General features: G+C 38.7%; 1 protein-coding gene across 1 annotated transcript in view; it reads right to left on the bottom strand.

Moving 5' to 3' along the window:
• The window catches only part of LOC142102220 (cytochrome P450 2G1-like), a 33503-nt gene extending 22788 nt beyond the window's left edge, over window positions 1–10715 (bottom strand). The window contains exons 1-2 of the mRNA XM_075186935.1: window positions 10494–10715; window positions 2733–2895 (exon numbers count right to left, since the gene is read on the bottom strand). Coding sequence (XP_075043036.1) covers window positions 2733–2895; window positions 10494–10673 — 343 coding nt within the window. The 5' untranslated portion in view covers window positions 10674–10715. The remainder of the gene's footprint in view (window positions 1–2732; window positions 2896–10493) is intronic.
• Window positions 10716–16975: the final 6260 nt, after the last annotated feature.

Raw genomic sequence — 16975 nt, 5'->3', positions numbered from 1 at the left:
AGTATTTGTGTTCTACATGTAAACACAGTCAGTTTTTAACTTAAGTGCAAAAAATAAACTAATGTCCACCCCTTGCAATGTAACATGGTTTGTCCAGGAGAAAACATAATATTTTTGCTTTACATTTCTTAATGAATCAGGCCCTTTATTCTTATATCACTCCAATGTTCTATCAGTCCAGGATTTACACACATAGAGATAGTTTTTTGTTTCAGATGTCTATAAAAATTAGAGATGGTCACTGACCCCCGTGTTTTGGTTTTGGTTTTGGTTTTGGATCTGGATTACCTTCGGATTTTGGTTTTGGCAAAACCGCCCTTGTGTGTTTTGGTTTTGGTTTTGTTTTGTTTTGCAATTTTGCTTCAAAATCAATTTTTTGGGCCTAAATTAACCTAATTTAGTGCTCCTCCTGTTTCTTGGATAAGTAAGGTAATTCTAAAGCTAATGAATTAGGAAAAAAAACATTTTAATCCCTGGTAGGCCGTCCTTAATTCTGCACACAAACCTGATTGTCTTCCTCTCCATCTTAACCTATTGGCAATGCAGCCATCGTCTTTGGGTGTATATTACACCCTACACTTAAAGTTAAATATAAAAATAAATGGACAAATGCAGTTTGGTTTCTGTCTGCATCAGCCCCCCCCCCACTTGTAGTTAAATAGAAGAGAAGCAGCCTGCATAGGCTGTACAATATAAAAAGAAATGGACAAAGGTAGTTTGGTGTCAGTCTGTGAATGACACCCTACCCTTATCGTGAAATTGACAAAACAGCAGCCTTTCAAGACTTTCCTATTTGGGGGTAGATTGCACCCTACACTTATACTTATACTTATTTTTTTGGGGGTGTGTTTTTTCCCCTGATTAAAAAAGACTATGTACTTTTACATAGGCTTTACCAGATGATATATAGGGAACACTACCATCAGGACTGGTGCCAGCACCTGCTTGCTGATCCTGCTCATATGTGGACTGCTTTGAATCCATTTTAATGAGCCCAAAGCACTTGTAGTGCAAAATATTAAATATATAGTGCTGCTAGATAATACTTTCTGCAGCCAGAAAAATTGTGGTTTCACACTGGGGAATATGGGACACCCCAAAGCACTTGTAGTGCAAAATATTCAATAGATAGTGCTGTTAGATAAGACTTTCTGCAGCCAGAAAAATTGTGGTTTCACACTGGGGAATATGGGACACCCCAAAGCACTTGTAGTGCAAAATATTCAATAGATAGTGCTGTTAGATAAGACTTTCTGCAGCCAGAAAAATTGTGGTTTCACACTGGGGAATATGGGACACCCCAAAGCACTTGTAGTACAAAATATTCAATAGATAGTGCTGCTAGATAAAACTTTCTGCAGCCAGATAATAGTTTCTGTAGGAGGGAATATGACACCCCAAACAGTTGGTAATGTTTACTCTATCCTACTCTCCTACTGCTATAACAATTGCTAGAAGAATTGCTAGAATAATTGCTAGAAGATTTTCAATAGGAATTGCAAGAATAATTGCTCTGTCCCTGCTCTAATGTTCCCTGCTCTAATGTTGCCTGCGACCTAACCCTGCTCTCTCCCTCTTTCATATGGCGATGGATTGCTGTGGAGGCTGGTATTTATGGATTTCAAATATTGTGAGAACCGAGCTCCGAGATCCGACGACGTCAGAATGATGTTTTGCCTCGATTTTGATTCTGAATTGGCGCGAGAGTACCGAGCCTGCTCGGCTCGGTACTCGGATAGGTGAAGTTCGGGTGGGTTCGGATCTCGGGGAACCGAGCCCCCCTATCTCTAATAAAAATAGAAGATAATAAGAATAATGTTTAAAGCATAAGGGGAGGCTAATTCGCTGTGCTTACCAGATTTTGTTTCTGCAATTTCTTACACATTGTACATTAAGGCTCCTTATATGCATTCATCATGGCTGCATATAAAATATGCATTTTTTCATGGATGCATTGCAACTACTGTAGTTCTCATGTATGATGCATATGCAGACACTTTGATTTGAACCATTCCATCCAATACAAACTGCCCTGTGCCTGAACCTCCAACCTGATCAACTATTGAAGTTAATTGTGCTCAATTATTTAGTTAACATTTAAGAAAAACATACTGCTCATCAATTGGTTAATTCAGCCCATGTGTCTGTATTAGGGGAAGGGGTCATGTTGGAGGGTCTGCATAGTCATCATCCAAGAGAACAATTTGCACTGACACTATGCAGAATGTTTATTTTTGTATCTTCCTGCATTCCCATAGCTTACACTACAATGCAGCCTCCGGACAGTTTGGCAACACATATACTAGTCCAAATTTCACTGATCTGGTTGTTCTAATGTAAAGTTGAGCAACCAGGTTCCAAAAATAAAGATGGTTTGTGTCAGAGGGGTTGACCTGTTCATCCCATCTGATTGATATAATGTGATTGAGATGCATTTGTTTATTCAGAATAATTGTTTGTGGATCTACACATTTATTGAAAATAACCAAAATGGCCAAACATATCTTCACGTGTGTCACCAGCCAATCCCTATAGACAACACTGTATCCCCGGTGGTGTCTGTGTATATACAGTATATAAAGTTAATATATGATAAATGTGTTTATAATGTATAATTCTTGAAGTGATAAAACTAAGTAACTCACTGGGTCCTTATAATCAATGGAAATAGAATGTTTATTATTGCACAAATTAGGTGTTAATAAGGAGATAAAGAAAGATTTGTTACTGACCATAATTCTTGTAGAAAGCTGTCCAGGCCGGCATTTCTCCTCGATTCAAGTAGTCATCTCCATTGTCTAAGTAGATTTCTTTCACTAATTTGTATCCAGTGACCACCACGACTGGACGGGACCCCAGATAGATGGTAAACACATTACCATATTTCTCACTGAGCTGAATGATAAAAATAATGAACATATGGAATATTTGGTTAATATATTCCAAGTAATATCATATTGCTCCAAAATGTAAACAACCTATTAGATCTTCTTCAATCAGGCTTTCACTCTCAACACTCCACAGAGACTGCACAGACCAAGGTTGTCAATGATCTAATCACAGCTAACACTAAAGGTGATTACTCTCTTCTAATTTTTTTGGGATCTCTCTGCTGCATTCGATACTGTTGACCACTCTGTCCTCATACAGACGCTAAAATCCCTAGGTTATCAAGACACTGTCCTATCCTGGTTCGCATCCTACCTATCCAATCGCTCTTTCAGTATTCATTTCTCTGGAACAACCTCCACTCCGCTTTTTTTATCAGTTGAAGTACCACAAGGCTCAGTCCTAGGTCCTCTGCTATTCTCTATCTACATCACTTCTCTTGGAAAACTAAAAAGCTACTATGGATTTCAGTATCATCTGTATGCGGATGATACAAAAATGTATCTATCCTCTCCTGACCATCTGAGTGTTCTCGTGTTACTGACTGTCTGACTGCTATTTCATCTTGGATGTCCTCTCGCCAACTCAAACTCAATCTTTCAAAAACAAAATTAATAATATTCCCACCCAATAATAGAAGCTTCCTGCCTGACATTTCTATTTCTGTTGATAACATGACCATAAATCCCACCCTCGCTGCTTAGGTGTAATCCTTGACTCGCATCTATCCTTTGTTCCCCACATCAACTCTATATTTACATCATGCTGCATACATCTAAAAAACATTTGCCAAATACGTACATATCTCACACAAGACACTGTAAAAACTTTAATTCATGCACTCATAATCTCTCGCATCGACTATTGTAATTCCCTCCTTACTGGTCTTCCCAAAATCAGACTTGAGTCCCTACAATCTATTTTGCATGCAGCGGCTAGATAGATTTTTCTTGTAAATCATTTTTTGTCTGCTGAGTCACTCTGTCAGCCTCTACCTTGGTTGCCTGTTTTTCAAAGAATCCAATATAAAATTATTTTACTAACATACAAGGCCATCAACAAAATTGCACCGACATACATATTCTCCTTGTCTCAAAATATCTCCCAACTTGACACCTCAGTTCTGCACAAGATCTGCGTCTCTCTTCCACTCTCATCACTTCCTCCCATTCTCGGTTGCAGGACTTTTTTCGGGCTGTACCCACTTTATGGAATTCACTCCCTCGCACCACAAGACTTTCTTCTAGTCTTCAAACCTCCAAGCACTCTCTGAATATCCACCTCTTCAGACAATCTTACAATATTTCCTCTACCACCCTCTTTATCTCCCTAGGTTACCTTATTACCACCCTCTACACAGCTAAAACAAGACAACAACCCTCTGACCAACATAGTTGTGTGACTGAGCATACAGCCCACTAAATACATTCTAGCTAAACAAATATTCAATATAATGTAGCACATACCCTTGTGTATCATACCATTGTCCCATAGATTGTAAGCTTGTGAGCAGGGCCCTCTTACATCTCTGTATATATGTATTACCCAGTATTGTTTTATTACTGTTTGCTCCCAATTGTAAAGCGCTAAGTAATCTGCTAGCGCTATATTAAAAAATGATGATGATGATGATGAATGTATATTAACATCAATCAAACATTGTTAAATTGTCTGAAGGACTTATATGGATTCCTGCTTAAAGGATGAGTCTAACAAAACCTTCCTCCAACCAGCAGAATGGCAGAGGTCCTTTCTCTGGGTTTGTTATACACAGATACACTCAAATTTCACTGTCCTTTTGCTTATCTCCAGGCATCATAGCCTGGTCAATATTTAAAGAAAGTGGGAATAAGCCAAGTTTTAAGCAACCACAAGCATTCTATTCAGGTGCCTTCACCAACCTAACTCAGTCCTGCTTCCTTTTAGGGGATCACCCAGAAGAGCATATTACCTAAATTTGATTTATTATTGAAGAATTATTGTCTTTTCACTCCTTTATAGGGATATGATTTTAAAATGGCTGTCTTTCCCCCCTTAAAGAAGCGTCAGAGCAACGCTCATTGGGTACCAAGCATATGTTCTCTATTGAGCTATCCAAGCTTCTGTAGGGCAGTATAATGACCCCATATAATTAGAAAAGCTATAAATCATTGATAGGCAACAGGTGGCCCAAGGGCTGAATTCAGCCCTCCGAACCTTCACCTACGGCCCCAAGCTCCTTCTTGCTGTATTGTCAGTTGCATTTCATCTATCTTGTAACACTTGCCTGCTGATATGGTTTTACAGATAGGTGTATCTTTCTTTGACTAAATTTATTGTTTAAGCTTATTTTGGAGATTAAGGGTTATGTGCAGCCTTTTTGAAGGTTAGAGGGTCGCGTCATGTGGCTCCTGAAGTATAATGTTGCCTATCAAATGTATCTATAGTGGAACTGGTCAGAGGGGATTGATATATTTTGTTTTGTACTTCATTATAGAAAGTGGCAACTGGTAGGTGTTATAACGGCCTAGGATAACCAGTGATCAAAATAAGAGAATACACTATTGACATAGCCAGAATCTTTTGTTCACAAGAGAACATGAATAATTCATCATCTAGCTATAATATTATAAACATGTATGAAGTAGCAATGTTTTACATAACCAATGTAACTAAACAACAATAAGGTAGAATATGTTTTTAATTCGCTTATATTCACTATCTCTTAAGTAATACTTAGGTTTGACGCTGTTTAAAATATTAATTGATAAAATTTATATATTTTATTAATCATAATTCCTTGGTGGAATCCTGAGTGCCCTGATATGAACATTGCTCCTTATTTTTCTTGTTCCTTGAACACAGTATACATTGCAAGTTGGAATGAAGCATTAGACAATCTTGCATGCACAATTTTTCAGCTCTTCTGCTATTGCCCGTGGTTTATACTACAGCTCATGTAAACAGCAATGGCATGCACATACTGGGATTAATTATTCTGATTTCTGCACAAATTTCTAAGTGGTTTGTTTCTGACATGTTACGATTGAGTCATAGCGGGCCTGATTCATCAAGGAACTCAATGTGAACGCAATTTGTGTTTTTTTTTAAACGGACGTAAATTACACGCACGTATGCCCATATCCCAATCAAATCGGATCTGAAGCAACATTTCCATTTGAATATGGGTATAAGTAAGCTCTGCCTATACGGCACTTGCAATATGCAGAGAGACACAACACATTGCAGGATACGCACAATTCATAAGTACAATTTAAAGTCCCATCAGAACACACAAAAAAGATGGATTAACACCTGTTAATAACATGGTCATTAATAAAAAATACATTTAAAACAAACACTTTTTTTAACATTTTTTATTTAATATTTATCAGAATGTTATTAATGCTTACTGTACATTAATTGTCTTTTTACAGTTGCTGTTAATTTCAAACACATGTTCTTACAGCCATGCAGCTGATGCAACTTATACGGCTAAAAAACATATACCCGAGAGATGTCCAGAGCTTGAATCAGATGAATGTGGAGTGTGCTCATATGCACTTTTGCATTCCAAGATAGTGTCCATCAACAGAAGATGGAGTGACCGACAGAGGAGACCAACCTTGTGCACTGGACACCGGTAAATAAGCGGATGCAGTACATGTATTCCCCCTCTTAAGGATGGGCACTAAACACTCTAAAACGTTTGTTGAAACTTAACATGATACTTATTTAGAAGAGTGAGATCAAGAATATCAGATGCATCAAGCCATATTTGGTCTTCCGGGAACATAGTCCTTCCAGTCCACGAAGTACTGAATTTTTTCTCAGGAACGTCTGGAATCAAGGATTTGTTTAATTTTGAATTCATTCCTGTGCTGAGTGTTGATTACAGATGGTGGAGAAGAAACAGTAGAAAAATGATTAATATTGAGCGGTTTCAGTAGATTAATATGGAAGGCATTGGAGATGTAAAGTGAAAGTGGTAACTTCAACATAAATGCCACTGGTTGATCACTTTTTGAAGGGACCAATGCACTTAGGAGCAAATATCATAAATATAACTTTTAAAGCTTTGTTTTTGGTTGATAGCCAGACTTTGTCTCCATTTTTTAGAGCTGGAATAGCGTTTCGCTTCTTGTCAAAAAAAATAAAATTTGTTATAATTAAGGATTTTTTGATATTTTTTAACTGCATTAAGCCAAATAGTAGAGAAGTCATGGTACAAAGAATTGACTGCAGGAACTTCAGTTGGAGTTAAAGGGGAAAATTTCAGAACTAATCGATGGAGTCCGTATACAGTAAAAAAAAAAAGGGGGCAGAAGAAGAAGATTAATGAAACAGGTTATTGTGCAAATTTTGAACATGGGAGAAGGTCCGTTCAATTGTCTTGGTTAAAAGAATAGTAGATTCTAATGAAAGTCTCCAAGTCTTGATTTAATCTTTCTGTTTGGTCATTAAATGAGAAAGGTAGGCCGAGGAATAATTGACATGGCTATTAAGATGTTTACAAAGTGATCTTCTAAATTTTCAAATGAATTAAACTTCATGGTCCGAGACCGGGCAGTTGAAATATTTCTTTGAAAAATATTTTAGGAATGCAGGTAAAACACTCAATGGGATGAAATGAGCCATTTTGAATAAACGATCCACAACTACCTAAATCATGTTCCATTTTTTAATAGGAGGAAGGTCGGTATTGAAGTCCATAGCAATGTGAGTCAATGGGCTCAGAGGAATGGGCAAGGGAAGTAGAGTACCAATGGGTGCATGACAAAGGATCTTGTGCTGAGCACAGGTTATACAGGCAGCAACAAACTCCCTTAAATCCAGACAAAGGGTCACATGGAAATCCATAGAAGCAGAAAGGAGAAACTTGGGATCCAAAATAGGATGATTCTCAATATACTCTATATTCTGAATATCCTCAAAATCTTGAGACAGGGCGTCTGCTTTCCTGTTCCTGTCCCCTGGTCTAAAGGTTATATGGAGATCAAATCAAGAGAAACAATGATCAGCAGGCTGATGAGCGTTCAAACATGTGGTGGATTGGAGATACAGCAGAATTTTATGATCCCTAAAGGTGTTTATTGGAAAACGAGATCCTACAAGATTATATCTCCACTCTGTAAGGGTAAGTTTATTGGCCAGGAGTTTCTTAGCCCCAATTGTTTAATTTGTCTTGGCTAGAAGGAATTTTCCAGAGAAAAAACTGCATTGGTGCAACTTCCCCATGGAAGATCTCTGGGAGAGAACAGCTCCAACACCAACAGAGGCATTAACTTCCAAGAAAAAAAGATATTAAAGTGTCAAGTTATTTGAGGACTGGGGCTGAAGCAAAGGATAATTTGAGGGAAAGAAAAACTTCTGAAGTTGCTATAGTTCTGTTCTTCACATCCGCACCCTTACATGTGAGAACAAAGATGGGGGTCGCTAGAGTAGAGTTTCCCCAAATAAATTATATGTAACAATTGGCAAAGCCAAAGAATCATTGAATAGCTTTGAGCCCCCAGGTTGTGGTTATTCCAACACAGCACAAGATTTTTCTGGATCCATTTGGAGACCAGAGACTGAAACCAAATACCCTAGAAAAGGCATCTGATCTAGTGCAAAATAACATTTCTCTATTTACAGTAGAGCCAATGTTTGCGTAGTTGAGACAGGACTTTCAAACTTGAAGTTGATGAGAGACAAGGGGCCTGATTCATTAGGGCACGTATCTGCTGATTTTGAGCGCATCATTCTCAAAATTACTCTGCGCTTGCTCAGAACTGACAGATACAGCCAGCAAAATGGCCCTTTCCTGTGCTCGTAATGCATGGAAAGGACACTTACTACAGCCTACGATAAAGGGGAGTGATTGAGGGTGAGAAGGGGCCTGTGACCGTAGGTAGTGTACAGTGTGGTAGTTCCAAACTCAAGCGCACGCAACCACGGCCCTAGAAAGCTCTACAGCCGTGGAAGTAACCTTCCATTTGTGATGTATTTCTTGCTCCAGCTCTGGGGCTAGTCTAAATTAGCCAGCTAGTTCAGGCGTCATAACAGCTGGCTGACCCGCCAACTCTATAAAGTGTTAAAAAAATAGAATAAAAAACTAAATAAATGCATGGGGTCTCCCCCTCCTAATGCTATTAACTCTAATGCTGCCAGGCTAGTGCTGGTTGTGCTGAAATCTGGGAAAAAAATGTGTGGAGTCCCCTCGATTTCACAAAAACCAGCTCTAGGGCAACCAGCCTGGGTGTGTGGCATTATAGCAGGGGGACACGTGTCAGGAGTCCTCCTGCCATAATGACAAACCAACCCAAGGCTGTTTAGCATAGGGCTGTTTTCCCTATGGAGTAGGGTCCGCAAAAAAAATTGTGCCCCCCACCTCTAGGAATAGCCAGCCCAGTGGTGAAAGCATTAGGGCTCTTCCTACACCCCTGGGAAGGCAGTGTAGGGTAATTTAAAAAAAAAGGATAGAAAGAGAAAGTTAGACACACTATTTTAATTTGTGAAACTTTGTGAAACTACAAGCCCAGCCAGCCCGTGCTGCCATTAACAGTCTGGCCGCGCTGGTGGTTGTTGAACTACAAGTACCAGCATACCCATGATAGCCAGGGCATGTTGGCACAGTTCTCCAGATGGGTAGCAGGCGAGACTGACAGGGGTGACAAGTGTTCAAAGGACAATAGATATCAGGAGAGCAGAGCAGTTCCTATCACGGAAGACTAGGATCTGAAGATGAGTACTGGGTACAGGATATTGGATACAAGGGTTAGCTGAGATGCACAGGATACTGGATAACAGGATTAGCTGAAAGGTATAGGACACTGGATACCAGAATTAGCTGAGAAGAACCGGATTTTGGATACCAGGAATAAAGAGGGTCCGACGCATGACAGGCTACTTGTGTTCCTGTGACACACACCCCTCATTAAATCAACTTTATCAAAGTATGATTATTTAATCTATTACATGACCTTTATTCTCTTATTATTAAGTCTAAATATTTTAATTACATAGCTTTCCAATATAATTGTGCATCTGTATGTCAATATCCACAACTTCATCTTTAAATGTACTGCCTCCACAAATGAGTAGAAATCCAGTCTCTGAAACCATAATGGAGGGCACTCCTTTTACTTTGACCAATCAACAGTATGTTTTTTAAAAATATTTTGTGTGATTATCTGCACAATTTGCTTTTGCTCCTGGCATAGTAGCATCTACAGCCTGCCATAATCCACTCATCAATCCATTCCCAGTCCCATGTGCTTTCATAAATACCACCATCTTCACATACAAAGACCATATAAGGTCATGCATTCAATTAAAAATACACAAAGCACATGATATCACAAGCAAGGAATTTTTAGCATTGTGCTACATTTGCATGTCACAGATATCCTGAAATATGTCACATGTATCCTCATACAAGGGGCCTATCAAAATATTGATGGAGGAGACTTTGTCCGTTTCACCAGGACTGATGATATCTCCCTACCCTGGAACTGTTAATAAACACATTTGCAATTCGAGGCAATTAATTATTTTACAATAAAATTTCTTATGATGTTCATATATTATTTAACTCCTGACCAACTTCATCCAGAGTTAAAGAGAAACTTAAATGCACTTACTTTCATCAGTGAGTTCACTATATCTCCTCTTCCTATCTCTAGGACATTGCCCAATAACGGAAGAGGTGCTGGTCCAGGAGGAAGGTTACCATGGCTCCAAAATCTCTTTATGCTTACATACAATATGAGGCAAGAGACAATTAAAGTCAGTAGGAGTGTGAAATCTTGAGTCAAATCCATTCTGATCTATTTCACACTGACTTCAAAGTCTGTGTGTCAGACGATCTGTGAAGATAATGAGCACATTCAGTCAACTTGTTCCATATATAAAGTTGATTTAAAAAAAAAATTGTAGGTGGAGCAGGATAATGAAAATATTTTAGAACGACTAATGCCCAGAGTTCTACAAACATATGATGAAATGTTTACACTTTTCTGTAGTGTGACATTCACTGTATATGAATAGTATGCTAAAGGGTAGAAACAGATTTCTATTGTATTAAAAATACATGTACTATTCTGAACCTAATATCTTCTCTCTTGCAGAGGACTCTATTACTTTACTGTTTGTAGTGAGAATGTGAAGATTATTAGTCCACTCACCTCTCTGTAGATCTACAGAACATAAAGGGTTGCACATAGTTCACAATAATACTCAGTTATTGGTATTAAGGGGTCTATTATGTGCCGAGAAAACCTTCTCCAAACCATCACACCAGTTTGCACTGTTTTACACAAGACAGAATGGTCCATGGGCTCATGCTGTTTATGCTAAATTCTGACCCTACCAGCTGCCTGGTGCAGCAGAAATCAAGATTTGACAGAACTGGCAACATTTTCCAAGCTTTAAATGTCCAGATTTGCTGTGCCTGTGCCCACTCTAGCCTCAGTTTCCTGTTCTTAGTTGACAGTAGTGGCTTTCTGCTGTTGCAGCCCATCCACTTCAAAGTTCAATGTGTTATGTGTTCAGAGATGCTCTTCTGCATACTTCTGATGTAATACAAAGTTGTTTGAGTTACTGTCTCCTTCCTGTCAGCTTGAACCAGTCTGGCCATTCTCCTCTGACCACTCTCATTAACAAAGGCATATTGACCCACACAACTTCTGCTCACTGGTTATGTTTTGTTTTGCCCACCATTCTCTCTAAACTCTAGAACTTAAGGTGCATGGAAATTGCAGGATATCAGCAGTTTCTGAGATACTCAAAACACCCTGTCTGGCACCAACAATGATTCCATGGTCAAAGTCACTTTGATCACATTTCTTCCACATTCTGGTGTTTGGTCTATACAACTTAAGAAATTCATGACCATGTCTGCATGTATGTATGTATGTATTGAGTTACTGCCACATGATTGAATGATTAGAATATTTGCAGGTGTACCTAACAAAGTGGCCACTGATTGCAGATCATTAAATGCATAGGGACTTTAAGCTGCTTTAAAAGGCTACAGATTTTAACATTTGTTGATGCTGCTAATTGATTGCTTTATATTCCATGGACTGTGAATGATCTGATCCCCAAAGGGGTATTATTTCTTCAGCAAATGTTTGGTAAATTTGTTACATTTCGACTGAAAATCTCTGAAATTTAGATTCAGTTCAAAATCGACCAATTCGATTTGCACATCTCTAGTAAAGACAAGATGACTGACTGGACGAGAGTAGGGGAAAATACATATCACCCTAAATAATAACTTCAATCAAGTTCATTCTTACATAATAATAGTCACAATCCCAACCTACAATGCCGGAGTCCTGAGGTACATATACAATTCAGCCTGGTAAGAAATAAAGCTTACAGAATACTTGGCTGCATAGACCAAAAAAATCAGCAGAAAAATCATGAGGTTTAAATTAGACTGCACAGTTCTTTAATTAGAGTTAAAATATTGTTTTCTTGTTAGTATAACCTATTCACTTGGCAACTAACAAACTATAACCTAAGTGAAAAAAGGTATGGTATCTTAAAGGAAAATAATGGTCAGACTCTAATTTTAGAAACTGACACAACATTGTTTAAATGCCCCTTTATTCTGGTTGCCAATGCCCAGTGTTGTAGTGATGATGAGGGTTTGTTATTTGGAACTTGACATTTTGTAAAATTATATTTTAATTAAGTGACGATACTTGTTCATGGTCCTAGGAATTAGAAGCTTAGCGTTCAAGAGATCAGATGTCCAGAGTATAACCTATAACCCATATTTCCATGTGCCTATTCAGTACTAGACATCTCATTAAAGAAGCAAATCAAGTTATGTAACTTTGTGCTTGTTACTGAACTTCTTACTCAGTCTAATAATACTGTGGGAAGAGTCTGATAAACATAAATTTTGACATTTATACAAAAACTGGTTTGACTTAAAGTAAGACGTTGCTAATGTTGGTGAGCACCCTCCCATGAAGCACCACTAAGAAATTGGCATCTGTCCACCCAGAAACATCTCTCGTGGCCAATGCTGATTCTCACAAAAAATAACATGTTACAAGAAGCCTAATTATGTGGTTGCAATACTGCATTATAATTTATTGGCAACTGGTGTTGTATTACGTTTTTGATTGGGTTTGGAATCCTATACAAAAAGCTTAGATCTGGTTTCAATCAGTTTATTTTTTTTAATTAAAGGTCTACAATTATAAGTGTAAGAAAGACATTTTAACTTTTTATTTTATTTTATGAAGGTTCACTTGATTTATGAAATGTATTTATGAAATGTTTTTACTTATTTGTATTTTAAGCAGCAATCCAACACAGAAGATTTTTTTTTTCTTTAAATAACAAATTGATTAGCCTTTAAGCATGCAACCAATATTCATTTTCCTTAACTGTTTTCTTAAAATTCATTATCTCAATTTCAAAATATCTCTGAAGGGCATAAAGTATGACTGCTACTCACACACGTGCTCACAGCTCTCAGCATGTCATATGATGGCAGATGTAGAGAAGGAGGGGGAGGATTTTAAAGTACACAGAACATACAGAGTATAGAGTAGAGATGAATGATTCTGAGAAATCTGACAGACCTAAATTTTTGTAGTACTGAGTGAAACTGAGTCATGTCTCTGCTTCTTGCATGCAATTCGGATTTCAAAATGAGACAAAACGTAATTTACGATAAAATGTCGGATCTCACAAGTTTTTTTATCAGTATATTCTATATATAGCCATCCCTCTTATTCTCAGCTGTCATTTTAGAAGTGATAACAAGTAAGTAGGATGTTTGTTGCAATTCTGTGTTCAAAAAGTCACTTTTAGAGGATTGGACAGGGTGAAAGAGGCAATTTATGTTGCAATAGCTGTAATTTTACTGCACAAATCTTAAGATTTTATTTACAGAGCAGTCTGCTGGAATTGTGTGCTGATAAATTGGGTGTAAGAGAGTGAAGAGTAGACAACAATGACTAATGGTTATAATAGTATATTAGTAAACTAATTAGGAGTGAAAAAAATAAATTTTAAAATCAAAGTGGTGCAATATGAAGGCAGTAGTGCAGGGGTTAATATCAATACCAGTGACATCTGAACTACTTAGTGGACAAAAAACAGGGTGTAGTTTGACTGAGAGCAACACACCCCAAAAATATATATATATATATTTAATGTGAATACAATTGTGTGAGGGGCAGTGTCAGATACATCTTTGCTACTAAGCAAAAAGTAATCCAGTCCCTAGAAATTGCCATTGTACCAACTATCCACTTAATAGCGGATAAGTGGTGTCAAACAAAAAACTACATGACCGTGTCAGCCCACTGGGGAGATGTACTGCCATGAGCAGCAGCAGAGCCGTTACCTTCATCCTCCTCCTCATCCTTTCAGCTTAGTAGTGCTAACATACAATGCCAGGTCATTTACAATCAAGTTTCTCTCTGTATCGCTGGTTAAAAAGAGAAATACTCCTGTTAATCTATTGGAAAAATTCAGGAATGTCAGAGCAAAATGGCTCACCCCGCTAAGACTCTCCTCAGAATTCTGCTCATTATCGAAAACGAAGTGAACAATGTGTCTCCATTAGGACTAGGTGAATTTCAGTCGATATTATCTGCCCCATAGGGAATTTATTGGACTCTAGTGGGTCATTAACTAATTGTTACGATTTTGATGCCTTAGTCAGTATTTGCACAGGCTTACCTAGGGCGCGGAGTCTAACGGCCTTCCGGTCTTCACCAAGAACCACCGCAAGGTAGTGTGGACTTTGCTGCCGAAGAACCGCAGGTCGCGGCCCCCAGATTAACCTACTGATGTAAGGGAGAGAGTTCTAAGTGATGGCAGGTAGACAGGCAATTCGACAAAGCGGTGCAAGTACAGGCACTAACCGTTAATTCCAGGTGTTGTAGGTCTGGAGCAGTAACCGGTAGATGCACGGAGCCAATGGGTGTGTAGCAGGATATGGGTCCAGAGACACGGCCGGGTCAGTACACAGGTGATATCAGGTATACGGTGCCAGAGGGAGATCCAGAGAATAGTTGGTAACACAGCCGGGTCGGTACACAGGAGGTATCAGGTATACGGTGCCAGAGGGAGATCTTTACATACTACCTGTCCACCAATGTACTCAGCCTCATCACAGACATTAGTGCAATTATAGCTATATATTATCAGCAGCCCAATTATCCAATTTGAGCACTAAATGTGTGCTTCTCTCTCTCCTCTGTATGTATGTATATATATATATATATATATATATATATATATATACAAAAACACACACACCACACACACATGCTATATCGACAAAAGTATTTGGCCACACCTGTTAATTGCTGAATTGAGGTGTTTCAATCAGACCCATTGCCAGAGGTGTATAAAATCAAGCACCTAGCCATGCAGTCTCCATTTGCAAACATTTGTGATACACAATGGTTCATTCTGTAGAGCTCACTGACTTGAAGCATGGCATTGTGATAGGATGCCACCTTTGCAATAACATGGTTCGTGTAATATCATCCCTGCTGGATATTCCACTGGCAACTGTTAGTGATATTATTAGAGAGTGGAAGCGTTTAGGAACAACCAACTCAGCCATGAAGCAGAAGTCCACGCAAAATCACAGAGCGTGATCATCTACTGCTAAGGTGCATAGTGCGTAAAGTCGCCAGCAGTCTGCTGATTCCATAGCTGAAGAGTTCCTACCTTACTCTGGCATTAATGTAAGCACAAAAAACTGCGTGGCGGGAGCTTAATGGAATGGGTTCCCATGGCCGAGCAGCTGAATGCAAGCCTCACATCACCAAGACCAATGCCAATGGAGTGGTGTAAAGCAAACTGACACTGGACTGTGGAACAGTGGAAACATATTCTGTGGAGTGACAAATCATGCTTCTCTGTTTGGCAGTCAGATGGGCAAGTTTGGGTTTTGCAGATGTCGGCAGAACATTACCTGCCTGACTGCATTATGTCCACGTAGTTTGGTGGAGGAGGGATATTGGTATGGGGCTGTTATTAAGGATTTGGGCTAGGTCCCTTATATCCAGTGAAGGGCAGTATTAATGCTTCAGCACCAAGTCATTTTGGACAATATTATGCTTCCAACTATATGGCAACAGTTTGGGGAAGGTCCTTTTCTATTCCAACATGACTGTGCCCCAGTGTACAAAGCAAGGACTACATGGTTTGATGAGTTTGGTGTTGAAGAACTTGACCTACACAGAGCCCTGACCTCAACCTCATTGAACACCTTTGGGATGAATTGGAACGAAGGATGCCAGCCAGGCCTTCTCATCCAACATCAGAGCCTGACCTCATAAATGCTCTACACAATTAATGAGCACAAATTCCCACAGAAACACTCCAACATCTTGTGGAAAGCCTTCTAATAAAAGTGGAAGCTTTTGTCATTTTAAAAGGGGGACCAACAGAATATAAAAGTATATGTATTTGAATACAACGTCATTACAGTCCCTGTTAGTGTAATGGTAAAGCATCTGAATACTTTTGTCCATATATTGTACATCACTTGGTCTCTTTCTTGCCTCAGCGTGACTGTGATTCCTACAGGTAAGGGATTTTAAAATATCATTAGAAAATTAATAATTAGTAGTGGGTGGTCACTCTTTTTCTCATTGAGGTGTGAGTGGGGGAATGTGGAGGGGACTGTGGGGGAATTTTATGGCAAGTGTGGGGCTAAGGGTGTGGGGGACATTTTTGGACAAGTGAGGGGCTGACGTGCTTGGCCATGGTGGTTTTAGGTCTTGATTGTTTTTTGTTCTTTTATGTTATAAAATTATAATGTATGACCCTTAAAGATTGTAAAGTCCTTAAAGGATATTAGATAAAAAAAAGAATATATATATATATATATATATATATATATATAAAAATATTATTTTTAAAATCTATCACACCTCCCCCTCTTCCCTCAGTGTACAAGCACCAGCACTCATAGCCTGGGTTTGTGTTCCTAATTTCAGGGGGGGTAGAGCAGCTTGGGGTCCCTTTGGAAAACCTCCAACCAGCACCATGCTATGACAGGCTGGGCTGGTCACTAAAAAAGTGAAATCCACTGTGTTGGGTTCCCCTGTCATAATGTGACACAATTTGT

The sequence above is a fragment of the Mixophyes fleayi genome, chromosome 9 (assembly GCF_038048845.1).
Source record: "Mixophyes fleayi isolate aMixFle1 chromosome 9, aMixFle1.hap1, whole genome shotgun sequence".
Lineage (NCBI taxonomy): Eukaryota > Metazoa > Chordata > Amphibia > Anura > Limnodynastidae > Mixophyes > Mixophyes fleayi.
This window is presented reverse-complemented; position numbering and strand designations above follow the sequence as displayed.